This window comes from Carcharhinus amblyrhynchos, chromosome 25 (assembly GCF_965287045.1).
Source record: "Carcharhinus amblyrhynchos chromosome 25, sCarAmb.v2.hapA, whole genome shotgun sequence".
NCBI classification, from domain to species: Eukaryota; Metazoa; Chordata; class Chondrichthyes; order Carcharhiniformes; family Carcharhinidae; genus Carcharhinus; species Carcharhinus amblyrhynchos.
The window spans coordinates 10,293,552-10,321,327 of NC_137348.1; the positions used below are offsets into that span (position 1 = coordinate 10,293,552).

General features: G+C 41.6%; 1 protein-coding gene across 1 annotated transcript in view; it reads left to right on the forward strand.

Moving 5' to 3' along the window:
- Window positions 1–27,776, forward strand: part of ass1 (argininosuccinate synthase 1) — a 144,772-nt gene that overhangs the window by 61,154 nt on the left and 55,842 nt on the right. Inside the window, exons 9-11 of the mRNA XM_080211813.1 lie at window positions 10,487–10,577; window positions 13,512–13,596; window positions 19,189–19,253. Of these exons, the coding sequence (XP_080067939.1) occupies window positions 10,487–10,577; window positions 13,512–13,596; window positions 19,189–19,253 (241 nt within the window). The remainder of the gene's footprint in view (window positions 1–10,486; window positions 10,578–13,511; window positions 13,597–19,188; window positions 19,254–27,776) is intronic.

Consider the following 27,776-nt stretch of genomic DNA (forward strand, 5'->3'; position numbering starts at 1 on the left):
TCTTTTGAAAATTAAGTTCAAAAGGCTCTCCTGATTTCAACCCCCATCCCCCCCATGCCAAGCCTCTTTTTGCACTTTTGGCTGACAATGCGGAAATCCATTAGCCTGTTGAAACACCTGAGCCTGGGGAAAAACTGCTCCAGCTCCAGCTTTCTGATCTATGCTGTCAACTTCACAATGTTTATTTGCACAACACATGGAGGTTTCAACTGCTTACAGTTTCTGCTATTGATAAAGATCTGGAGGCTGTAGGTCAAGCCGGAAATTTTCCTCACTCCCAATACCTGCCTCAAGGATGAAAATCCAGCCCTACGTTACACAAACAGGCTATTTGACCCTAATAGCTTATGATGGTATTTATACAAGCCCCCTCTCACCCCTCTTCATATGACCCTATTATGCACTTCTATACCTTTGTGCTTAATGTAATTCATTAGCTTCCTCTAAAATGGGTCTTTTCCAAGCATCTCATCTGCTCTTTGTGATAGTGTGGTATCACTTTCTTAACATTCTTTGAGTAAAAACGCAATATGAGAATCTGTCTCCAGTGTGCTTTGCAAGTGCCAGGTTCCATTATTACAGCAGTGAATATTGGGATATCTAAGTGCTCTGCCATGGAGAGGTGGAACAGTTAATCAACATATTTAAACCTGACTCCAACTGTACAACTGGGGACCTGGTTTGAAATTTACTACCATTTCACAGATTCCAAGGGATTGTGAAATTTTGCAGCAAAATTGAGGTAGGAACTGCTGGCTCCCCAAGTAAAAAAATGTTTCAACACTTCTTGTGTGCCAGGAGGAGCAGGAATGCTCCCTGGGCCCCTCAGTGGAAGCATTCAGATTCCCCTAGCCCTGCTTACCTGAAGGAAGGTTGGATTTAGTGTAGTACACAATATGGTCAACACTTAGAACTGCATGATCAATATATGCCTGAAGCAAGAGGGCTGAGGAACAAAAGAAACCAATCCTCCGGCTACATCAGTATATTTGATACAAGCTTATTGCTACTGTCCATAGTACCACAGATTACTTGCTCGAGCAGAGAATTCAATTTCTATTCATCCCCTGATGTTGAAGTGGGGTACAAGGTTGGACAGAGAATGAATGCAGCTCTGCAAGAATGTTTTTTTATTTGAAGTTTTTTGCAACTTAGCTTCAACTAGTAGTTGCTAGGAATACTGAAGATTCCATTGTGGGATGAGCACTGACTCCTATGTTGCCAGTGACTTCTGAAAAGGACCCTCAACACGGTTTGAAACACTTTCTTTACATCTCCGTATGGATCCCACATATTTAACGGTGCAAGTGGTGCTTGTGCAGTTTAGGCACAGCTAATCCCATTGTTAAATTGGTATGTGTTTATGGCTGAAAAGCATAAGTAATACATATAATTGCCAGTATTTTACGACCTCGCGTGGACAAGACTCATAAAATCCCACCCGAGGCCAATGGAAAATCCCATTCTGCGAGCCTTGCCCGCCCCAGACCCGGGGTGGGTGTGCTGGTAAAATTCCGGCTAACTTTTCCACCCAAGTGTACAACAATCTAGGCCTAGCTGGAATGGGAAATCGATAAACAGTAACTGATTCAGTGTCTTGTGCGGTAGTTCAATGCTATTTAATCCTGTTGTGAGATCAATAGGTAATCTGAATTTGTTATACCAAAAATAATTGTAAAATTTAAACAGTTTTTCAAAGCACACCCTATATGTATATAATTATATATTTTTTATCTTTCTGCAACTCCTGGTTCCACCAAGCCATTTCCTTCCATGTGAGAGTTAATAGTTGTTAACTGCAAAAAGTGCAACAGCTCATGTCCTGGAGACCTTTTTGCTAGCTTGGATTTTTTAATCTAGATTAAAAGTAATTCAGTTATACATTTGAAAGAGTTCTAATTAATGCATGTTCTACAAGTTCGAATTAGCACAATTATGCCCTGTTTAATGGAAGAAACTGCTACTCTTATTGCACTTGTCTACTTTGCTTGGAGGTCTAGTAATTTTTGTAAAACTTATTGGGGTTAAGCAGTGCAACTAAATTGTTTATACTTTTATCAACTGAGTTGCAATTTGTCCTAAAATTAAAGTTTATTTTGATAAATATAAACTTCTTTGGTCAGGCCTATTTACTTTGCAATGGCATTTTAGGCATACCCAGAAGGCTTGGTGGTAGGGGCGTTGGAGGGGGAACTGTTCTGAATGTGTGCAGTGGCGCAACAAGAACATTTGGCTACAGAGAATTGAAAGCAGATGGTATAACCATTTTCTGCTTTTGTGAGGCTGATTGAAGGGCAATGAGGCAGCTAATGCAGAAAAAGATAGAAATTTACTTGCTTTAACTTCATGCAGCACCCTGAAAGACTTCATTCAGGCCAAGCTCAACAATATCAGGCGATTGAATAAATGTTATCAGCATCGATAGCTCTACATGATGGTTTAGTTCACGGCCCATTTGCCTCCAATTTCTTCTCTTCACCCCTTTCTGGGTAGACTTTCTTCAGATTCTCTGAGGCTGACATTGCAGTCTGGCCTCCTACAGCGAGGGCTAAATGGAACTCAGTGATACAGTGTACAAAACGATTTGTTTTTTTTTGAACTATAGCAAGCAGAACACCGAACAATCAAGGAAAGCTGATCGAGCGGTGGTATATTTTCATTTAAGAAGTAGTTGAGGTCAGATTCAAATTGGAGGCGATCTGAATTTTTCTTTCAATGTTTGGTAAAGAGGAAAAAATAATTTAAGTAAACTTTCTATATGCAGGAAGAGACTGGTTATTGTGTTTAAATAAAATATAAAGTATGACTAATGTGTTTCAATTTAATATGTTCCCATCAGTTCCCTTTAATTTGTTTTTCTTGGCACAGTACACGGTAGCATTAACTCCATAGTTGCTAGAGAAGGTTACAGATAGTAATTGTGTGACAATCATAAAATGTCGGAGATTAGAAAATTAAACTTGTCTGATAAATTGATTAAGCAAATTATTTTACCACCTAGGTTTTATCCCATTCTGTGTATTATTAAAACATTTGTTACAAATTGTTGCATAGTAAATCTCTTAATTTATAAAACGATGTAAATCCAATGGAAATCACACATGGCCTAAAGAGTTGTGATAAACTTTCACAAATTTGGGATATTTGAACAAGATATAATTTACTTGCTTGGTCCCTGACTCTTTAAACTGTCATACGGTTGGGGGGGGGGGATGAGTTGTCTCTTTAGCTTCCCTGCAGCATGTTTCTTGTGGTGTGCCGTTCGCTATCAGGATTTTCTGGTCCTGCCATTGTCAATGGGATTCCCTGTTGACTGCACCCCACACCACTAGGAAACCCGCAGCGGGACCAGAAAATCCCGCTGGCATGAACATTTGGAGAATTCCAGCCATACTTATTATACAGCATTTACTAAAACTGCTTTTCTCCCTTCCATGTCTTGTTCACTGTCTGCCTTACACCAACACAAATGATGGCACTATGTTGCTAAACTGAGCGGGCATGCTGCAGTTTTTATAACTGTGCAACGTACTGAAATTGGCATAGTGTTAGAAATGTCAACAGTTGGAAAAGTGAGTATCTCAGAAGAAAAAAATCCAATTATAGTGACAAATTGCACAGTGGAACTGGACTTGTGGGTATAATGTAGCAGCATGGGCATTGCAGCTAAAAGATATTTTTCAGGGCATAATTTGGGAGCACTTCCTCATTTATTTGGTATTAAGTAGTGGAATGTAATGTCTCTGCTATTCAGAGACAAGTTTGGAGGCATAAAGGCCTTTGTAATTGGACAGGATTGCAGGTGGAGATCTTGCCACCTTCCCAACTCTCTTGATCAAATTCCAGGTGTGAAGGATGGAGGCCTTCACAACTGGAGGCTAACTGAGATGCTTAAGTAACCCTACAAGGGCCTTATCCTACAGCTACTGGAATTTACCATGTGGGTTAAACACAAAGCAAATCCTGTAGGATTGGCTTGCAGCCTGATGGGGAGGGAGAAAGTGTCCCTCATTCTCAGGCATTACATGCTCAATCAAGAGACTTGGTTTTGGGGGAGGGGAGACACACAGAAAGCCCACCTCTGTCCTTGTTGTTGACCTCCCTGGGTACCCCATCTCTCTCTATTTACATCTCTCCCGTGATCAAAGACTTGCTTGTGGAAAGTTGTAAGCATAAGCCCATATTCTCTGCTCCTTACATTTTTTAATTTCTTTATTGAAAGAAAGATTTTAACCTGTTTTTTGTGATGGATTGCCATTTAATGCTGTTAGTAGAGGGTGTCCCCTAATGGAAACCTTTTTTAAGCAGTATATTTGCAAAGGATTATGATTGATGCTCATTACAAAATAGTTCAGTTTGTAAGTGCCAAGGATGTAGTCGGAGTGCTAGCTTGCAAAAGTTTCTGAGTCTAACAGTATACAATGGAATTGAACTAAAATGCCAGCCTTCAAACAGTATCACCTCCCTGTTATGTCTTCACAGCAATTTGGCTTTCAAAGCAGTACATGTCACTCTAACTTGAAACTTCAGATTGCACCTTATTTGCTGCAGTGCTAGATTCTGTTAAAGTATTTCTGAAAACATAGTTTAATTACATGGATTAGTTGGGGCAGGTTTTTTTAGTTCTATCAGGGACAGGAATTAAGGTAGGCAGGGGATGAAAATGCCAGTGCCAGTCTCCCAGTGCCATTTCTAGTATGTTTCACCAGGGGGGCAGGAGGGTCACCAATGATGTTGCCCATGTGGCTATCAAAGCTCCCAGTGACTAGCCAGTGAGATTCATTAACAAGAAAGGCTTCCAGTTGCTCAATGTTCAACTGGTCTACAAACATAACAGGAGATTCCTGCAAATGTGCCCTCACTTTTCTGGCAACTGCCATGATTCGGTCAAGCTCCAGCAGTCCAGATTGCTGCAGTTCTTCATCCAACCCCAAATAATGCGGATGGATTCTAAGGGATGAGGGCTAGGGGTTAACCTTGGGTTACTCTTGAAGACATGTCTACTCACTCCTCTACCAGAACCTGACACAGAGGGACTACAGCTGCAGCCATCTACTCAGTAGGACAACTGCTGAGCAGATCAGTAGACTTTTGAAGATGCAGTTCCATTGCCTGGACTGTCGAGGTAACATCCTGCAATACCTTCCCGCAAAGGTCTTGTGGTGGTTTTCTGCTGTTCAGTTCATGACATGGCCGTCCAGGGAGGTGTGGACCTTGAAAGGTGGTGTGACCTGGATGGAGACAGTTCATTGGAGAATGAATGAAATATGAAAGAAGATGAGGAGGAAAGTGCAGAACAGAAGTCCTCCAGCAGCACAAGTAGTTGGCCAGAGCCTGTGCAGGTCTCCAGGTCCCAGAAAGGCATTTATTTCAGGAATCATCTGATCCATGCCTGTTTCAGGTGACCTCCTCTGACCCAAGAAGATTTGCATGGTATCAAACTTAATTGAAGCTGCCTATGAGAGTGCTTCCATTAAAGATGTAGCCTGTAACAGCTCTACTCTTCACCACCAATGAATGCCAAAATGTTTCATTGCTATAGTTCACAGAAGCATGCTCCATTCAAGGTTTTATCCCTCTTTTCCTGCATGGCCATTAACAAAAGAAGGTCCAAATGTCTAGTTTCATCGATCAATTTATTTGTGTGATCCACACCTCAGTGATCCACTTGATGCTGTCCCCAAAACAGTCACTGATTCTCAGCGACTTCCAAGCTTCGGAGGAGGCAGAGGGATCTGTTAATTGCCTAATGTTGGCAGAAATGCACATGGCAATCATTCTCATCATGGAGATGCCAGTGGGGACATTTCCAGAGGCCGCTACATCACTGTCATTGCAGGAGCAGCCTTTGTCACTGTACCTGCTACACAGGTTCTCCTTCAGGCAGAATGGCCAAGCAAGCTGCTGTGAGGGTGACTGCCTCAGCTCTTGGATGGCGCTCCCGAATCTGTCATGGCAATATCACTGGATGAGTAGCAGCGAATGCTCTGGGTGCAGGTTCTGTGTTAGGATTTGAACCCTGGTGAAAATTAATAAATCTGGAATTATAAGGCTATAATCTTGGTGATGGTGACCATGCAAGCTATCAAACTGGTTCACTAATGCCTTTTAGGGAAAGAAATCTGCCATCTTTATCCAGTCGAGCCTACACACGACTCCAGATCTACAGCTATGTGGTTGACTTTTAACTGCCCTCTGAAATGCCGAGCAAGCTGCTCAGTTCAAGGGCAATTAGGGATGGGCAATAAATGCTGGCCTTGCCAGCAATGCCTACATCCTCTGAAAAAATAAACTAGTCAGTGGCGGTGTTTGGTCAGAGCTCTGCTTTGGAATGCTTGGCCCAGTGATGGAGAAGGAGTCAGTCTTAGCACCTCGATGTCAGTAGCTATGGACGATAGATAATGAGAACTAGCCTTGGAGAGCAAAGGACTCTGCACTGCTGAGATTTCCCAATACAGCTCAGTCTTCATGCTGTTGTCAAGCTGGAGTGCAGTAAACCCCCTATAAGTACACATTGACTGGAATTTTCCCATCCTGCCCACCATGGGAATCGTAGTGGGCAGGGGATGGATCATTGACCTCGGGTGGGATTTTCTGGTTTTGGGGCAAGCACGACTGGAAAATCCTTTCCGCTGAGTATCTTCGCTGTGCATCCCAATCTTGCCTTGCCTGACTTGCCATTTATCAACAACTCTGGAGATATCCAAGGCTCCTTCACCCATTGTGGTGATGACATGTAAGTAGGGAATTCCTTCTTCTATCTTTGCCCTCTTGCAGACCTCTTGCAATTATAAAAAAGAGACCAGGCATTCCTGGCTTTTGTGGCTAATGCTAGTGGCTCAGTTATCAAAGCTGCATGTATCAGTGCTGAGAGGTCCTCAGCAGCACTAAGGCTCTAAGCCTTGCTGAGGGGTCAGTAATTACCTTGGGCACACACTCCTGCTTGTTCAGGAGTAACCTGCACCCTCAGGCTCCCCTACTGGTATGTCTGCTGGAAGCTGAACACCCAGATCTCTGTCTTAAAGGTGGTAGCCTTGGTGGGTTTAAATTGGGCCTGCTGTCACTCAGTTGAGGTCTGTTCCTGCCCTCAGTGCTGATAATTAGATGTCCAATCTACCAACCAGCCAACTGATTAGTCCACCCCTTTAAAAATTGTCACAGTCCTGCTCAGCTGGGCAAAGTCTTCTTCCTGCTCCTGGAAGGAGAATCCTGCCCTTGATTTCAATTGACCAGGTGTAGGGATAACTGATGTCCTGCTACATTGTAAAATATATGCATGAATTGTATTTTGATTCATGTTTAAATGTTGCTTAAGTATTAAAGAGCAGTTGGGACACTGCTCTATCTTTCAGAATTTTTTGGAACTGAATTAAAAATTTGAGGAGCATCTTATCTGGATGATTTTGTGGTTAGATTTTACTATACAAGAACGCCATTGATATATTAAACATAATGAAACAAAGCTGAATATTGAATTGTAATTTGATGTAGATTTTACAGAGATGGATGGGTCCAAGGCTGGTGTGCCAGTTTGCTGGCACCGTCCGCCTTGGGCCATTTTCCCAGAAACAGGATTGGGATGAGTGAGTTTGGTGTTCAAGGCCTATTAAGGCCTTTCAGAGGCCGACTGGAATCAGTACAATGTAAATATGTAACAAACTGATTTTGTTGAGAAAAGTTGTTTTACTTGTCAATCTTTTAAAAATATTTTAGTCATTTTGTTCTTATCAATATAATCCTTCCAATCTATTTTGAAACAATTTTTGGCTGAAGTGAATTCCCAAAATGCTCATTATGTTCTTTTATTGTATGTGTTGCTTTGTTTCTTCCCATTAACACTGTTGCTAATGAAAAAACATTTAGTGTTTGCTGCGTGTTTGGCACAGTTTATAATGGGGATTCCTCCCATATAGCCAAGCTATTAAAGTCTTTTTTAGAAAGATGGTCCAACTCCCCCCCCCACCCCCATGCTGTGATTGATGTTGTATCTTAAATAAAGTATTCTATCCTTTGACACAGAATCGTTCTCTAAATGGCTTCATCTTTAACTGACCTATCACAGCCGCACAAAGTGTCCATTTTTTTTTAATAAAGTGTGGTGGTCAGACATCTGCCAAGGTCATAGATCTGCACTGGCTTTCATTCAATACCAAATCAACTCAAATTTTATATCAACTGCAGGCTTTGCTTCTTGCTTGACTTGTTCCTCTAAGACTACTCTGGCTCCAGCTGAGAGCATGTCAAAGGATGAGATGAAATCAACTTGAGGGGAATTAAAGGCGTGAATTTTTAGCCTTTAATAATGGCACAAGGGTACCAGTTTTAAAGAAACAATTTGTCTTTAGGGTTTAAAATCTATATATTCAGGGACTTCAGCTTGAGGTAGGCTTTTTATTTTTGTCTTATCAGTACAATTACAGGGTGGAAAAGTTCTCTGAACGAATAAATTAATGTTGTTGGTAATTAAAGTTTTTCTTTAAATAATCATTTAATATCTCTTTTTAAAGAGAGGGTACCAGGAATTACAGTTTTGTTTGATACCAATGGTGCTAATTGTTAGGGAGATAGTACAATATAGTTTTTGAGTTGCACTAACCCCAAAATTACTGCAACTATTAATTCCCCTTCTACATTTGAAGAAACGTGCTTCTGCTTTAATAGCAAAACAACTAAAACTTAGCTCAGTTTGATCAACATGTGGACTGCCCTGATTAGACCACTGTCTGTTCCTGTTGACAAAATTGTGGCTGAACTCAAAATGCCAGAGCGCACAGTTGGGATATTTTTAATTTTGCTCTCTTTTTTCAGTGCTAAAGTACCTTAAAATGGGGACCTAAGAATAGGGAGAATTTTATTTTGAAAAAGCAAGTTTGTTTTTTTTTTAATATCCCAATTTCATTAATGCTGGGAGCGGTTATTGTTTTGCAACCATTGTGGGTCTTGCAATCACTTTTGTGTTTCAGGTCTCAAGTATCAACAATTGATTTAACAATTAAATGAAACAAAATGTGCTCCCTTGCCACCACCCAATTTTGGTGGTTGTTTGTAAAGTGCATAGTCATTTCCTCCAGTTTCCCAGACCAGACTGAATCAGTAAAAGGCAGGGCTTCTGATCAGATTTTGACAGTGCTGTTTTAAAGCTCACTGCTAAAGAGGTGTAGAGCAGTCTCTGGTGGGTGTTTTCACTTGGTCAATTTTTTCTCCTTTCTCATTCTCTCACCCCTACTTTCTCTTTCATTTACCCTTCTGTCTCATATTTCTAAATATTTTCACGATCTGGCTTTTGCCTTTTCTTCAGTGGGGAAACTCGCAGACTGTGTTTACGCTTTCTCTACAACTGGAAAGTTTTCATCTCTATGTTTGCAGATGTGAATCTGCATCTCATCATTCTAAGGCACCACATGTAGGATACCAAGCAGCATTAGTAGAACCGACATTGCATGGAGAATTAGACTGAAAACAGTAGGGAAACAAATATCGTACAAAAAAATTTCATTTTGTTTAATTGCTTTTGTTTGATTTTGAACGCAACAGCACCATAACTGATATGAAAGACTACTGAATGGTGTGTATAGTGGATACTTCTTGTAGATAAAAGGTTGTGGAAGCAGAGTTTTTAGGGCAAAGGTTGATAAATCCTTGGAAAGCAAGGGGTGATAGTTATTGAGAGTAGGCAGAGTGCACATTTGAGATTATGGCCCAATCAAATCAATTATGGCCCAATTAAATGGCGGACCGGGCCAGATGGGTTGAATGGCCTGCTCCTTGTTCATGTTTATAAATTTGCATTGTTGCAAAGGTTCCACTGAGGTTTCACATAGGTCACTGCTCAGCTCAGGACTCGGAGACACATTGCCAAATGTGAAGTCAGCTAACTTAGCACATGAAATTGAGAATGCAGCAAGTTCCAATCTTGAAATCCATTTTAAGCGCTGCATGTTAATTGATTAGACCTGTGCTCAAATTTTCATGCAATAATTACTTGAAAGTTAATAGAATTCATCCATTAAGTTGCAAAGCAAGGGAATTAGAAAAATTTAAAGTTTTTGTTTCAGAAACTGAGTAGTGTTTTGGGCATCTACCTCCTCAACTCGTTTATGAAGGACAAAATGTATTACTGCAAATGGCAGGCGTGGGGTACAGGTCGTGGGTGGTAGATTATTTTAAGTAAGGAATTCAGCATAATTTTCATTTGAAATCAGCCCAGTGACAATATGGGTCCTGATTGGGAAATTGACTTTTTTTTGTATATGTTAAACAGATGCATATTATTCAATCAACCAAACAGGTTCAAATTGTCTTCCATAAGTAAAGAAAGTGGAAAAAGAAACAGGGAGAGAAACAATTGCTCTTGTCCCTTCAGGATTGTTCAGGCAGCACGGAATGTCACACTTCAGTACAGTACTTTTAGAGGCCAGACAGTAAGTATAAAAATGCTTTGCCATTGGAAATTGAACTGTTTTCATTTTTTTCAATAACCCAACAGAATCATGCACCAGATGGTATGTTCATGATGACAGTTGACCCAGTGAAGTCTCCAAACACTCCTGACGAATTGGAGATTGAGTTCAAAAATGGTAAGCTTTTTTTTTCATTTTGGGATAGGGATGGATAATAGAGGAAGAGATGATTGTAACTAAGAAGCAGTTGGACCATAATAAACTTCTGAATGCGAAATCCAAAATAGCTTTGTGTCTTTCTCACCGAAAAATCAACTAACATAATGGTTTGGAAATTTGCCTGCTGGGAGTGCCAATTAGAACTTCGAGCATGCATTGCCTATGATTTTCTGTCCATTAAAATTAATAACAACAACTACAATTTGCATTTATATAGCATATAGTGTGGTGCCCAAAATTGAACACAGTACTCCAGCTGGAGTCTGGCCAGTGATTTATAAAGGTTCAAAATATCTTCCTTGCTTTTATACTTTATGTCTCTATATATAATGATGATATAATGATCCCATGTGCTTTTTCACCAACCTTATCAACTTATACTGCCACCTTCAATGTGTGAAGTTCCTGTTTTCTGTTTTTCCATCCTTTTAAGATTGTATCATTTAACTTATATAGCCTCTTTTCAGCCAGCACAGTGATTAGCACTATTGCCTCACGGCACCGAGGACCTGGCTCAATTCCTGGATTGGGTCACTGTCTGTGTGGAATTTGCACGTTCTCCCTGTGTCTGCATGGGTTTTCTCTGGGTGCTCTGGTTTCCTCCCACAGTCCAAAAGATGTGCTGGTTAGGTGCATTGGCCATGCTAAATTTTCCCTCAGTGTACCCGAACAGGCGCCAGAGTGTGGCAAGTACGGGATTTTCACAGTAATTTCATTGCTGTGTTAATGTAAACCTACTTTTGACACTCATAAATAAACTTCAAACTAAGTTCATCTTCCTTTCTTCCTTCCAAAATATTTCAATTCACACATTTCTATGTATTTAATATTGTCTGCCATATCTGTTCATTTCACTAGTCCCATGTCCTGAAGTCTGAAATTAATGTGCCCATTGTTTACTATATTTCAAGTTTTATGTTATCTGCAGACCCTATTATAACTTAGTGCAAGTCATTTATTGTATGTATTTAAAAGGACAGTGACCCTGTCGGACACTTCACTGCAGTCTCAAAAACCACTGTTTTTCTGTCTCTTGGCCACTTTCATATCCATACTGGCAGTTTTGCTGAACAGTCTTTTCTGTGCTTTTTAATCAAATACTTCTTAAAATCCATTTACACCATTTGCAAAACTTTCCCCATGGGCTTTGGAACCCCACCGTCAGGGTCAAATGGGGATCAGAAGCCTACACTGTGTAGGGAACAGTAAACTGGCTGTGATTTTCCCCAGATTGGTCAATTAATGGCCAGAGGGCAGGCTTGCTACTTAATTAGGACAGTGAGTGGGCCCTTGAAGCTACAGAGCCAATAGGAAATCCTCCAACACTGAAGAAACAGAAGGCTGTCTTTTGGGCGGCTTCACAGTAAAAAATGCCCCGAGCAGCACCCAGTTGCTTTGGACGACCTTCCCTTCTTCCTCATAGGAATGTGTCTATACCTGAACTATCATCTTGGGGCAAGTTTGAAGATTCAGGCTCCAACACTTGATTTGCTCGTTGTTGCTCTGTGTCCTGGCCCTTGCACTTGTTGATCTCCTTTTCATTGTTTCAATATTTTCAACAGGCTTGAGGACCCCCAGCTCTAATGCTTGTAATTGCTCTGGACCTTAGGCCTGATGCTCTTACATGGGTTCAAATACCCGAGTCCTGATGCTTTTGCACGGCTGGGGAACCCAGGCCCACATGCTCTCACACAGGCTTTCTTGGGTTACAACACATGATGAAAATGGCATTGACACAATGCATCTGGTATAAGTGACTGTATTGTCATTAAAGTATATATTTATGACTTAAAATCTATAATAATTCATTTTTAAATTTATATTTTTAGAATAGTCAAGTAAACATTCTGCTGCTGATGTGAAACAGAAAGAGAAATACATCTTGAAAGTGCTGCATTATTAAGCCTTTCCTTTTAACACTGCTTTTTATTGTGTTTTTATTTCAGAAAAGCAACACACTGCTTTTCTACAGCACTATTATGTTAACGTCTTTTGTGTCTGGGAATAGATTCCCCAAAATCTAATACATTTTAATGGCTGTAGTGGACTAAGCCCCCCTGCTATAACTATTCATCTTAGAGTTAATTTATTTGAAGTTTTAATCTAATTATTAACTATTTTCAGACTTAAGTAGCTTTTTGGACAACAGGATGACTATGTTGGTGCTCACGAGGCTGAGTGGAGGACAATACAACAGGCGCAAAAATTTGTCGGGGTTTAGTAATCATTAATGTGGAGCTTACATTTTATAGAGAAAAGGCTAAAAAGGCTATTTTACTCTGATTGGCAACTGATTGCTGTGCTATATGCTAATAAGGTAGACAGATGGATGTGAAGGAGATTAGAGACTGGCTTTCTGCTTCTCCTCCTTCTACACCCCCAACTGCTTCCTGTTTCATTTATTGCTCATTTCGTGCAGCTAATAAGAAGGCCAATGACATCTCCTTTTTTGCCTGTTTTGAGCAATGATTAATTCATGGGGTTATTCCCCTTGATGGACTACTACAGACATTCACCTTTGTAGGGCAGGATAATGTGGAGCATGTGTGCATGCCGACCGTGCAATGTGCGCTCCCCTCCATTTATCAGCCTGAAAAAGCCCATTCTATTCGCTCATTTGTCCAGCCTGCATGAGGTACTGGTGGGACAGAAGGTGCTGTGGCATATACAATGCTGAAGTGTGAAATTTAATTAGTAAAGGGCTTGGCCATGATTTCACGGCCCGAAAGAAAGGAGTTTTTATGTCTCTTGAGCTTCCTCAGCCAAGGCCCACTGTGCTCTTAGTTACTGGGGTGTATTCATAGTTCATATATGTCAGCCCCATTTAATGCACCAGCCATGAAGTTAGAGATCTTTTGCCTTGAAATGCTTTCCTTTTTTGCTCTGCTGCAGGTGTCCCTGTCAAGGTCACCAACCTGGGTGACAAGACCACTCATAGCTCGGCCCTTGAACTGTTCATGTACCTCAATGAAATTGGGTAAGACTATTACAAACTTTATTTCCCTCAACAATTTTCTCAGCTCATCAAATTGAGTCCTTGTTTTTTGATGGGAACAAAAGAATTGATTCCCTTTGTTTAAATTATATGTAAAATTTTGTTGTTACCTTAACAGCTCCTTGCACTATGATAAGTTCTGTCCAATAAAGATAATGGATAAAATAAGTGGAGAATTAAGATATAAGAACTAAGATTGGAAACGCAGTTACAAAGTTTCCATCTCAATTATTTCTTAAATAATGCATTTAAAATCAATAAGGTATATCAATAATTTATGTAGTAAATATGATATTCCAGACAATGGCTCTTGTAATTCAAGTGAAAAGTGTGAGGGCAGAAAGTGTCATCTTAGCAGTCTGCAGGTACATTCATTGGAAAAGAGGCTGATTGAGAGATCACGCATCAGGAAGTGGGTCCACTGAGAGTTCTACCTTGCTTCTGAGCAAGCCTCCCTGCTGCCCCCCGCTCCCCCCTTCCCACAACTTGCCCCTTGAAACTCCCTTGCTCTGCAATCACGCCCATATCTGTTAGATGCGTATACCCTGGATCCTCGGCCATCCTGGGACTTAGGGTGAGGTGAGATAGATGTCCTTTCAGTGGCACAATTCACATCCACAAGCACAGGACACAATACAGGCAGTAGTCTCTAATGGCACGGCTAATCTGGAGAACCAGTGGCTTCTGCTAGGACAGCTGTTCTCTGAAGTGAGGCTTCCAGTCCCTGAGGAGCAGGAATCCCATCTCTAGTCCATTAATATTCTCCCAGCTCCCAGGATCTTCCAGCCTTCTGATGCTGAGTTCAAGAGTTTCCACTCTAGGCAGGACCTCTGCTCTAGGGGGTCTCAATTCCAGGGTAAGGCCCACTGGTGGCTTCGCCACTGCTTGGTGGGCCTACCCAAAAAGAAGCACTGCGGGTGTTTGGCTGGCTCTCCAGATAGTTGGCAAGACCTCCAAAACCCTAACAAGATTCCACTCAGAGTTTCTAACTTCATTGGAGTGTTATTCTCAAAAATAAGAATCTAGCCAAAGAATTTCTTCCTATGTGTTGGTATAACAGCTGAGTAGCATTTATGCTTTTCAAATTTTGCTAATTATATTTAGTTTTAAGGTCAGCATTCATAATAACTGTCTAATGGACAAAACATTTTCATTGAGAAAGAAAATGCCTGGGCATCATTGATACTCAGACACAGGCCCTGAAAATCTACTTGATTTGTTAATAACCTGCCATGACTGCACTTGAAAGCCGCATTACTAAAAAGTGTAATTGTAAAATCACAGGGACCTGGTTGTGTAAGATCTGATTTTCTGGAAGACACCTTTCCTTTATAATGCAACCACTAGATCATTACCGGCCCATGTGCAAATGTAGGAGGCTATTTTCCAGCCTTGCTGCGCCTGGTGCAGATTGCGCTAATCCAGGAAAATTCCATCCCGGCTTGAAAACAGGTCTTGCACCCGGTGCCAAAGAGTTTGCAATTGTCCTAATCCCTTACTCCTGGCACAAACTGGATCTCTCCAGAAGCAGCACAAGGTCGATTAGCATATTTACTGGCGAAAATCAATATTGGTCTCCACCAGCAGAGACCAGGTGTGGTGGCCAAGTATGGAAACTCGGAGGCCATTGAAGCCCTGAGTGGTCGGGGACATGGCTTGGCAGTGCCCACCTGGCAAACTACCAATGTCAACTGGCACACTGGCAGTGCTGGTTGAACACTGCCAGGGCAGTGCCAAGGGGATTGGGGTTGAGTGGGGATGGGGCCTGAATGGGGGTCATGAATGGGGGGCTATGGGGGGGTGGGGGGAGGTCATGAAGAGATAGGGCAGAGGTTATGTCACCCATGTGTCATGAAGGGAGACCCATTGGGCATCCCCTGATACCAGCGATCGATGTCGGGAAGAGGATGGGAAACATGCTGCAGATAGGAGCGTTCTCACTGTCTGGTGGAGAGGACTTGATATCTGGTCGTGGGGGTACAGGATCTTGCACTGAGAGATTGGGGACACCCTTTCAAAATTCCCTCCCCCGCTATGAACATGGAAACCCTTCCTCCATGGAACTCCCTGGAGTTCATTCCCACAGAATAACCTCCTGGTTATGCTATGGTACTGTCCAAGCATGACCAGCTCCCCCACCCCGGGGAGCACTCACCTGTGCACCACTAGTGTGTTCTGCTCACCAGGTGCATATCTTGGGGAACCTGTTCTGATTCACATTGGTGTACCTTCATGCTGACATGAATGGACAATCCAATGGGGGGAGCAGGAAAAAACTATCATTGTATAGGCTTAATAATGATATTTAAATCTATTCAAATGGGGATCCGGAGTTTCAAAGTCAGGATTCCCATTATATTATTGGTGGTGAGCAGGGACAATCAAATCTGGAAAATCCCACCGGCATAAAACCCATTTTAGAACACCTGTGTGATTTTCTGCCCCTGCTGCTGTTCCCAACCCTAAAAACAGGACCAGAAATTCTGGCCCCTGCCCCCATACACCAGGATTCCCTGACCTTCCCTTCAGACGTGCGAGGCAGTTGGCTGGCAGCAGGATCTTCTGGTCCCACTGCTATCAATGGGATTTCCCATTTATTCTGCTCCATGCCACAGGGAACACCCCTTGTTTGTATTCCTTTGATTATAGAATGTTGTGGAGTGATTAAATCCAGGTTTTTAAAATTACAGAGTGATTTGATTGAATAAATTCAGTGAACAAAATGACCACTTTGATGAAAAAATTCACAGCAAGGTGTCATAATCCAAAAAGTAGGAGTGAGGATATTTAGGAGTGAAATCAGAAATCATATTTCTTCTCTTAATCTTATTAAAACAAAGAGTAATAATATTTTCAAACTCTTTCCTCCCAACAGGATGCTAAGTCAATTGCAAAAAGACTGAGACTATAGATTTTTGTTACGCAAGGGTATCGGGTGTTATAAAACAAAAGTGGGCAAAGGGAATTGAGAAGCAGGGTCTATGTCATCTAATTGATGGTCAAAGTGGCTGAAGGAGTTGAATGGCTTAGTGCTGTTCCTAATGCGCCACGATTGACTTCGAGGAAACTGATTAGGAAAGGCTGAAAATCAGTAAAATCTTCTGCCCCTAGTCATAGTCTTTCTGAAAAGGCCATGGGCTGAATTTTGGGCCAGTTCCCACCTCGTACATCATTGCCATGAAGTGCACATTGTGATTTTTGAGTGAAAAGCCAGTTAATGGCCAGAAGGCAGGTAGCCATTGCACTTTAGACTGAAGGCAACAGGATGCTAGTAAACTGGCAGGTTGCTCTCCAATAGCAACCTTTCTACCCACCTGCCATCAGATTCTGAAAATCAAGCCCATTTTTGTGGGTGGTAGGATCAAACTCTGTTAGGATGTTTGACATGGTCAGCATTCACTGTCCAGGCTTACAGGTGAAGAAATACCTTCACGAGAATAGGACCCAAAGAAAACTAGCCCACCATTAATAACTGATTTTGAGAGGAAAGGAGGCATGCAGAAAAGTTATACAAATAAGCAGGAATTATTTATTATAAAGATTAAATATCCATAAGCACAAGCTCCTCCTGGCTTCCTTGAGGTTTCTGGGTGTACTTACTGGACTATTTCATGAATAGATTTTGTTGGTGGTATTAACTTCTTGCTTCCTTCTTCTTTGTACTTTTTTTCTCTAAAACATTTTCTCTTCCTTAGCATGGAAGTTATAGCATGGGAAAGACCACTTGACTCAACAGATCTTTGGTTTGGTTCACAAGAGCCGCCTTCTACCTTATTTCATCACACCTGTCACCATACCCTTCTATTCTGCTTTTCCTTAACTAGCTTTGTTTTCAATTTCTCTGTACTATTCCCATTGCCCACTCCCTTATGGCAGCGAGTTCCACTCCCTGGGTGAAGTAACCTGCGGATTTGCTTGAAGAGGAACTTTAATGGCTCTTGGCAACTTTCTGCCACCTCACCCAAGTGGCCATCCTGCAAGGATGGCTGTGGCTGCTGGGTACTAGTAGACAGATCTGATGTGGGTTTGAATCAAGCCCAACACAAAAATTCAGATACAGCAGAGCAGACTAGGTAACAAACAAGGGGATGAAGTAATACTATACTGTACAATATTGACAAAACCTATATTTGTGTAAAATTCCTTTGTTTGTATTATATAAAATTATTAGACCTTTTCAGGATTAAAATAGAAAAATATCTTCTCAGTGTGTTGAACAGAATCACCACTAATATCATGAAATAATATTAATATGGGAGGAAACTCCTGACCATTGATGTCACAAAACCAGTTCTGGATCATCTAAATGATAATAAAACATCATAATTGTAGGGACTCAGAATAGGGTGAATTTAAATAGCCCAATATTTATGAATTTGATAAATTCACTAGTAGGTTTTCTCTGTAATCCTGGTACATTGAATTTTATTTTAAAGGTTGTCCACTTTTTAGCCCCAAATCATGAATGTAAAGGATTGATCTTTAATAAATGTTTATTAATATATATGTATGGTAAAATAAAATTTGAAATTCAGACAGTGTCTATTTGAAACTGATGTGGTTTTAATGTAGTCTCAGCCTTTTGAAGGATGAAAGGCCTGGGAAAAGGTTTATGCAGTGTTAAATAAAACAAGCATCAACCGAGTTTTGTTTAGATATTAGTTTATTGTTTTGTTTTGTTCCTTAAAGAATGCGTGACACAGCAATTATGTGTTGTATTGGGACAAAATAGTACAATGATATAAAACTTTGCTTTATCCCCTTTTAAACTGGTATTTAAAAGATTGAGCGAAATGACTTCACACGCACAATGAGGCTTGTATGAATACAGCTGTGATGTTAAAAAGGTTTATTTTTTTTGAAAAATCTTGTCTCCTGGTTACTGTCACTTTTAATTGTCAACTTCCTCGGTCACTATTCTTCCTCAAAAGCCACTTTAAGTGCTGTGTGCTTGCAAGATGAAAGCAGGATTTGCATTGCAATGAGTTTTTATGTGATGCTGAATAGACATGTATAAATGAGATTGGATTTACTGTATTTTTTCCCCCGCGGGCCTACTGTGATGGTCCTGAGTGCCTGCCTATAGCAAACTGGACTGTGAGAATTTTGCATGGATTTTTGTCTGTGTACCCTGAATGTGGCAGCCTTGGAGGTCTTCTTCCGGATTTAATCAGCTGCTGCTCATACCGCACAGCTCCAACAGCATGCTGTCGACCTGGAGAATTGCCTCTTTGTGCACCGCTCGACGTCTCCCTTCAAAGTGTGTGAAAAGATCAGTCTCATTTTATTCTAATCTGACTTCACTCCCATTCAGCACCCGACAAAGTGCCAGGCTGTGTGCCTTGGAATTGTGCAGCCATCCTAAAAAATTTTGACATCCTTTAATGAGGCAGAATGTTCATTGTGTGAGTTTATCTCGCTGTCTCTCAGTTGACTGGCCCTTTTTAACCTCAACCATATTAATGTCTACATCACTTGAGCCAATTACTTAATGCCCTGTTGTACCTTTATGGGGGTGATTCACCCGCCTGAAAAGGAAATTGAACTATACCATTCGTCTTCTGCCTTTTTCAGGGGTAAGCATGGGGTTGGACGGATAGACATCGTGGAGAATCGCTTCATTGGCATGAAATCACGTGGTAAGGGACTCCTGAAGTGTTTTATCTAATGTTTTTAAATCTATTCTGATACTGTATTGTCCATCGTAGTCAAGTATCTGCATCAGTGTTGTCTGATATTGTGAATGGCAATTCTGCCTGCAACTTTTAGAGATCAGTTAATCAGTGTTCAAATAGTTCCATATCTATCTGCAGCCACAGATTTACAGGAAAAATATGTCTGAGTAATCCATAGAAAATTCTGTGGAGTAAAGAAATTTGGGTTCCTATTTCTCAAAAATATTTTCAGAATTATCATATTTTAATCCATCAAAACTTTGTCATGTAGTTTTTGGTGATCAGATTGTATTCCTGCATTTTTACAATAATTGTCTACAGGAAAATTATATTGATATTAAAGAAAATACTATAGCAAAATATGCTATACAGGTAAAGACTGATTTAGCACCTGTTCTATGCCTTGCTTACAATTGAAATTTGGTTTACCTTTGCAGTGTCCCTATCAAACCCTGTTAAGATTTTGACTGATCTGTTGAGTTAAACTATGTGAACAACTTGAGTCCGGATTAAATCGCTTGCTTGCTTTAAACTGAGTTTCGATGAGCGTGGATTAAAGCACACTTAAAGAGCTTCACAACTGATGACAGCATATATATTTGGAGTGACAATGAAATAGAGGGTCACATTTGTGGTTCTCTCTGTGGTGAATTGCTAATCTCAGTTGTGCAATCTAAAATGATGCCAAGTGGCAGCCACCCAATTTCCAACTAGATAGGCAAACCAAGCTGTGCCATATCCTAGCGCCTAAATTCAGAACAGCATTGATATGAGCAGGCAAACTGCCCAAACAGCTAACCATAATGTTGCATGGCTTGAGGAAACCAAAGAAATGGAAGGTTTTTTTTTTAAGTCCTGTAATTTTCACCTCTCATCCTTTCCACTCCTGAAGGTTGACTTCTTCTTGGAGTACAGTGCAACAGAGGGTGATCAATCTTCAGCATTGCATCCATGTAGATATTCTTCAGTTCTGAGACTTGATGGTCAGTACCAACAGGTTAATTGACAATTGGAGCCATCACATGCAAACGCGATACTCCTTTGCTCAGTGCTCATATACATTTACTTCCAGCAGAGGTCACTGGTCTGCAATAAACAGCAACCCAGACTGATTATTTTCTTCCTCCCCACCCTGCACCTCAAAATGATGCCATTTGTACCTCTTGCAGGATATAATCTGGGCTTTCTGATCGATTCAGCTGAATTACTCCATTGGATAAACCTGCAGATTCAATGTTGGAAGAAAAGTAAAATCCAGTTTCAGACAGTAGATCAGGCTGCACCCAAATAACAACTGTTTCTGATCAGAGATCAGATTCTCTGACCTCACCTACAGCTGGGATTCTCCAGTCCCACTACAGTGAACTCAGATCTAGCTGAGCGCCAAATTCCCCATTCTTGCTGACAGTGGCAGCAAGTTGTGAACAGCCAGAGAAGTGCAGCCCAGATGTCTATTTAGTAGGAACTGTTACCAATTGAAAGTAAATTAAACTTCGGTAAAGAATCTGCCTTCAACAGAAATATTATAAATAATGTAATGGAACTCCTTCTCAGTCAAGGAATTCTCGCCATCTCACCATGAGGGAATTATCAGTACATAGGAAGGTGCATGAATACCCATCTAAGATTGAAGAGCCCACAATAAATATCTAGAAGCGAACATTTTCCATCATTTATTAATGCAAAACCATCCAAAGGAGTTTGAAAGAAATAATCATTTCTTCAGATTTTTCTGACCTGGGAGACTGGGAATTGATGATCCATCTGTCAAGCTATAAAAACTGTAGGCAACTATTGACTCCAGGGTCTGTATGACTGGGTGTCAGGGTGACACAGTGGTTAGCACTGCTGCCTCACAGCGCCAGGGTCTCTGGTTCGAATCTGGCTTAGGCTCACTGTTTGTATGGAGTTTGCATATTCTCCCTGTATCTGTGTGGGTTTCCTCTGGGTGCCCTGGTTTCATCCCACAGTCCAAAGACATGTGTGTTAGGTTGATTGGCCATGTAAATTGCTCCTTAGTGTCAGGATTAGCAGGGGATTGTGGGGATAGGGCCTGGTCAGTGCAACTCAATTGTCCAAATGGCCTCCTACTGCACTGTAGGGATTCCATATTCCCTAGTTGTGTAGCTCTTTAGAACACCAGTCCCAGAATGATCCCAATGGTACAGATCCCTCTTTCCCTAGTACTAGTGTGAGTTTCCCATGAACTGAAATCCCTTTCTTCCACATCAGTCCTTAATCTCTGATTTGTCTATTCCAGTTTGCACATGGCTCAGATAATACTCCAGAGATTATGACCTTTTGAGGAACTGCTCCTTAATTTGGGCCTAGGCCCTCACACTGACTCTATAGAACAGCCTTCTTTGCCCGGCCTATGTCATTGTTAACTGCATGAACTGCAATGACTGGGTCTTTGCCCTCCAACTACAAGTTCCTCGCCAGCCCTAAGCAGATGGCACAGGCGACACAGTTGTCTGGGTTCACACTCTTGAATGGTGTCAATTCCTCTGACAACATTATCTCCCACAACCAGTACATGCCTTTTTGTTCCCCCCCGCCCCCAGCTCCACTCACACTTGACTGGCTTCCTGTACCACAGTCAGTTAGCTCATCGACCCTGCAGCCCCCCACTCTTATTCGAACAAGCTGAACAAACTGCAAACCTTTTGGACAGTTGTAATGGTTGAGGCTCCTGTGTCCTTGCCCTTTTCCAGAGGGATTTTTATGGTTTTGGAACAAGCAAGGCCATAAAATCCTGCTGATGATCTCGGAGCTGAAGCAGCCCGAACCTCAATTACTGCAGATGTGTTTGTCCTGGACCAAACTGGCATCCAGTAGCTCCCACATACTGCAGTTGTGGCACATTACCTGTCTTGCCATCCTTAATGTTTTTGAGTTAATTATTTTGTTTATTTGCATATTTCACTTTTTTTTTAACCCAACCATCCATTCCTGTACTGTTATGAACCTTAGGAATAAAATAAACCATTGTTACTTATTAGATACTCACAAATAACTAGCTTCTTCTCTTGTAGTAGAGTAAGACCACTTTCTGAGACTGAGAAAGTTGGAAAGCAAAAGAGCATCTCTTTCCCTTCCTTCCTGAATTCCCATACTTAACCCAATTCCAGCACTCTATTCTAACTCACGATCAGATGCTCAGTTGGATTAAATTGGCTGGTTTTATATGCTGCTGAATACAAAAGCTAGCTGAGTCAGCTACACAAGAACTCAATGAGAATGATGAGGGCCTTGAAGGTAAGGATGCAAGTGATCAGGCCATTGCACTGGATAGACAAGGCAAATGTGCCTGTGAGACCCTCATTGCTGCAAGATTCCAGGAGGAGGAGGATAATGACAAGATCCTGTGAGGACCCTCCTGAGATCTTCACTCTGCAAGTGGGAACATCTGACACTTGCTAAGGGCAGTGCACATTTGCTTTGTGAAGAGGGTCATATCATGGATGCTGCTGAGATACAGATGGCATATGGACTGTAATAGCACATAATCCTCTGGCAGACTTCATCACTTCTTCCCTTCAGCACCACGTTTTTTGAGATGAAGGGGCGGCCCCACCTCCAAGGTATTGAGAGGACACAGGACAGCACAGAACCCTGTGACGAATGAGATTCCTGCAATGAATACAAGCCACATCAAGGCGCAGGTATCACTTATCTGGAGAGTGACTTTGAAGTTGGACAATCACTGTGCTCGGAAGGTTACACACTGCACAGGATAGAGGCCCTGGACTGCAACACTTGCCTTCCTTTTGTGCAGGAACCAGAAAGCATTCTTTCTGGTTGTATCACAGCTTTGTATGGCTCCTGCTCTGCCCAAGACTGCAAGAAACTACAAAAGGTTGTGAATGTAACCCGATCCATGCAAACCAGCCTCCCATCCACCGACTCTGTCTACACTTCTTGCTGTCAGCAGAATTAAGGATCCCACGCACCTTGAACATTCTCCCTTCCACCTTCACTCATCAGGAAAAAGATACAGAAGTCTGAGGACACATACCAGCTCAAGAACAGCTTCTTCCCTGCTGCCATCAGACTTTTGAACAGACCTTGCATTAAGTTGTTCTTTCTCTACACCCTAACAATGACTGTAACACTACATTCTGCACTCTCTCGTTTCCTTTTCTATGAATGGTATGCTCTGTCTATATAGTGTGCAAGAAACAATACATTTCACTATTCCAATGCATGTGACAATAATAAATCAAATCAAAATCAAGTCAAATCTGATTGACAGAGGTGAATGGTCCCAAGATGTGTACCTGCTGATCCTCCACAAAACTGGTACCCAAGAACCCCTAGCTGAATGAATTAGGAGCTGAGGTAGCTGGTGTGAGCGCACGATGTCCTGCCTCCCCTTTACATTGATACTGACAGATGCCAGCAACTGCCTAAGCGATCGAGTGCAGATCCTGCAGCAGTGCAGGACCAATGTCCTGGACCAAAGTTTCCACAGTGACCTCCACCCTACTATGGTACAATTGGTATGCTGGCACTATCACCTCGACATCAAGGTGGATAGACTCCTCCAATCTGGGGAGTGCAGCAAACACCCCTTCCTGATGTTCCAGAAATTGTCTTTGCAGCTTTAGCAATTGAGGCATGACCAAGTCTAGATGTTCCTCATCTGACTTGGACAAAGCAGATTCCTGGTTTCTACCAGTCCTCTGAGTGGTGACACCCTGGGATATCCCTGCTTCAATCTGCTGTTGAACAGACAGTGCGATGTGCTCACCAGGTTGTGACCTCAAGACTACTTTAGCACTAGGTTTCACTGAGGTGTATGTCTCCGCATTAGTGGAGGATGTGGATGAGTGCTGTGACGGGTCTTCAGTGTTAATGTCTGTGGATTCCTCTTCTATGATGTTCTCAGGCTGGAGTCGAGGACCTGGCTTGTGGACTCCCTCAGCTGCTTCCCAGATGTGCCTGTGAAAGAAAGGAGAGATAATTAGTGCATGTCAAGGGCCTGTAAAACAGGGTACATCACTCACAGAATAGTTGTCTGATAGGTGGTGTAGTGCTTGATCCTCACTTGGTTGAATGCTATCAACCTCACTGTCAGAATATGAACAGCCCACATTCTGGCTGGCCAGCTGAATTCTCTATTTTCAAAGTCCTAACAGCTTCCTGTTCATTGGAGAGTGCTAGCTGTGGTGCCCATATTACTAGAACTCTGAGGTTACAGCAGGGTGGGTGAATCAGAGGTTGCCCTGTCAGCAATCCAATGTAAAACCTGTGCCTCTGATTCTTTTTAGTAATGTTGCACAGAATGCCATTGCTATCAGTGGGTGATCCACTGATTTCCCTGCCTGATAATCAGCTTTCATTTGATTTATTATTGTTGCATGGATTAGTATAGTGAAAAGTATTGTTTCTTGCATGCTATACAGACAAAGCATACCATACATAGAGAAGGAAAGGAGACAGTGCAGAATGTAGTGTTACAGTCATAGCTAGGTGTAGAGAAAGATCAACTTAATAAGAAGCAAGTTCATTCAAAAGTCTGATGGCAGCAGGGAAGAGTCTGTTCTTGAGTTGGCTAGTATGTGACCTCGGTCTTTTGTATCTTTTCCTGATGGAAGAAGGTGGAAGAGAGTACATTCAGGGTGCGTGGCATCCTTGATTATGTTGGCTGCTTTTCCAAGGCAGTAGGGAGTATAGACAGAGGCAATGGATAGGAGGCTGGTTTGAATGATAGACTGGGCTTCATTCACAAGCCTTTGTAGTTTTTTGGGGTCTTGGATAGAGCAGGAGCCATATCAATCTGTTTTAGAGCCAGAAAGAATGCTTTCTATGTTCCATCTATAAAAATTGGTGAGAATTGTAGTGGACATGCCAAATTTTCTCAGCTCCTGAGAAAGTAGAGGCATTGTTGGGCCTTCTTAAATATAGCATCGGCATGGAGGGGCCAGGACAGATTGTTAGTGATCTGGATACCTACAAACTTGAAGCTCTTGACCATTTCTACTTCATCCTCATTGATGTAGACAGGGGCATGTCCTTCACTATGCTGATTTCAGCAAAAATTCCTGATTTCCACTAATGAGGTGGAAAGCTTGAGTCAGGAAATTTGCCAACATGGTAAATATCTCTCCATGTCATAGTACTGAGTTAGATTGGATGATCAAATCAGGCTGCTAACTCTGGAAGCATCCAGCCATGAAGGCGGGCTGGTATCAAAGTGGGCTGATTGGAAGGCCTGTCTTAGTTCTCTGGGGCTTCATCTTAGTTACATTAAAGACTGTTAGTTCCTTTAGCCCTTATCCCTTACACTCCATGACGCAGTTAGGTTATGCTTTCTTTGGCTAGGAGTGTCCCTGTTTCTATGCTGTTTCACGAGTTGGATGATGGAATTTACTTTGTCCTCTTGTTTACATTCTCCCCTTAATATATATCTGTGCTGCAATCGGATTTCAGATTGTCTGACAAGGATTAGAGCTTCCTTTGCTCGAAGCATGTCTGAAAGTGCATTGCCTGTCATTCCTCCAACTATTTTATCCCCGATTAGCTCAGATTCTGGGTCATTGTAATCAAGGTCTTCAGCCATTCAGTACAGCTCATTAATGAAGGAGTTAACCGGTTCCCCTGGCTGCTGGATACAATTAGTCCTTCCAAGCATTTTGTTATTCCTGAGATTAAGTTAAGCATTGAATGATTTTAAAATTTCATCGACGTTTGCTGATGATTTGTTGATTTCTATCATTGGCTATGGGGCCTACCGAATAAAGCAGTGTGGCAACTTGTGATTTTGCGGTTTTGGGACGAGCGAGGCTGTAAAATCCCACCTGTGGTATTTTCCCCCTTCTCTGCATTGCATGTGATGGGAGGGGAGCTAGTGATGTGAACAATTTGAACTGAAGATTTATCATACCAAATGTATTACAATAAATAAGTCTTGCATTTTATAGCGCCCCATATCTTGAAACTCTCAAAACGAATTCCTTGCAATGCAGTGGACTCTTAAGGTCAAACCAAATAAACAAACTCAAGCTAAATCAGACAAAGTAAAAGGGGCAGCTGCCCAAAAAGGAAGGGGAACAGCCCGAACAAAATCAAAGTACAAAGAAAACTTAAAAACATCAAACTAAAATGTGATTATTGGGGTCAATAATGCACCCCAACCCTTGCAGTGCCCAACAGGTGCGGAAGGTGTCAACTGCACCCGTGGACACCGCATGCTCCCTTTCCAGAGACACCTGGACAACTCATGGCCATGTTTTGTAAACTTTATATCGCAGTTTAGCCATTCAGGTCCATTTATACTGAAGCATTATTAGATGTGCTCCCTCTACAAGTTACAGGAAATAACATTTTCTATGTAGTAAATACAATCAACATATTTTAGTTTGAAAATTTTAGCAGGCACTTGGATCAGAATCCTACAACTTCCTCCCTAACCATACTGTGGATGTACCTACAGCAGTTCAAGAAGGTGGCCAACCACTACCATCTTGAGGGCAACAGGGGATGGGCAGTGAATACTGGCCTAACCAAGAACACCCACATCCTATGAAATAATAAAAAAAACCAACATCACAGACTAGAATAAAAAAAACCAACATCACAGACTAGAAGGTGCTGATTATTTGTCAGTGTTCGGTGCTGCTTTCAGGAAAAGTGGGTGAACAAGCGTTACTGGAAAGGGAAGAGTTAATTAATATTAGTTAATAATTAATAAGAAATTGCTTAGCATTCCACAACTGCATAGGTAAAGAGTTAATATTCCAAGTCAGGTCTGCTTTAAGTAAGTTTAAAAAAATGTAAACATTTCAAAATAGCATTACTGTAGTCCACTGTCCATGATGAAAAATTGAGTTGATTTGACCAACCTCTTTGAGTTAATTGAACCCCATGGCATGGTGGCACAGTGGTTAACACTGCTACCTCACAGTTTCAGGCACCCGGGTTCAATTCTGGCCTTGGGTGTCTGTGTGGAGGTTGCACATTCTTCGCTTATCTGCATGTGTTTCCTCCGGGTGCTCTAGTTCCCACCCACAGTCCAAAGATGCACAGGTTGAGTGAATCAGCCATGCTAAATTGTCCCTTAATGTTCCAAGATGTGTACGTTAGATGGATTAGTCATGGAAAATGTATGGGGTTATGGAAATATAGTGTAGGGGAGAGGGCCTAGGTAAGTTACTCTGTCAGAGAGTCAGTGCAGACTTGATGGGCTGAATGGCCTCTGCTGCACTGTAGGCATTCTATGAAAAAGCAGCAGGTTAAAGGAAAATGTTCTCTTGATTTTAAAATTTCAGATGTCTCATGCAGAGCATCAGGTAGTGCAGTTGTGCAGAAAATAGTTTAGGAGGTGGAGGTAAATGTTTACAGTAGACATTTGAAAGTAAGCTATAATAATCATTTAATGTAAAGAGAAAAAGAAAACACAATACAAGTCTGTGTCTGTTTTATAAAGAAGCAAAATGTCAGGAAAATGGTAAATGATTGAACAGAGATGTTAGATGTAAGTTC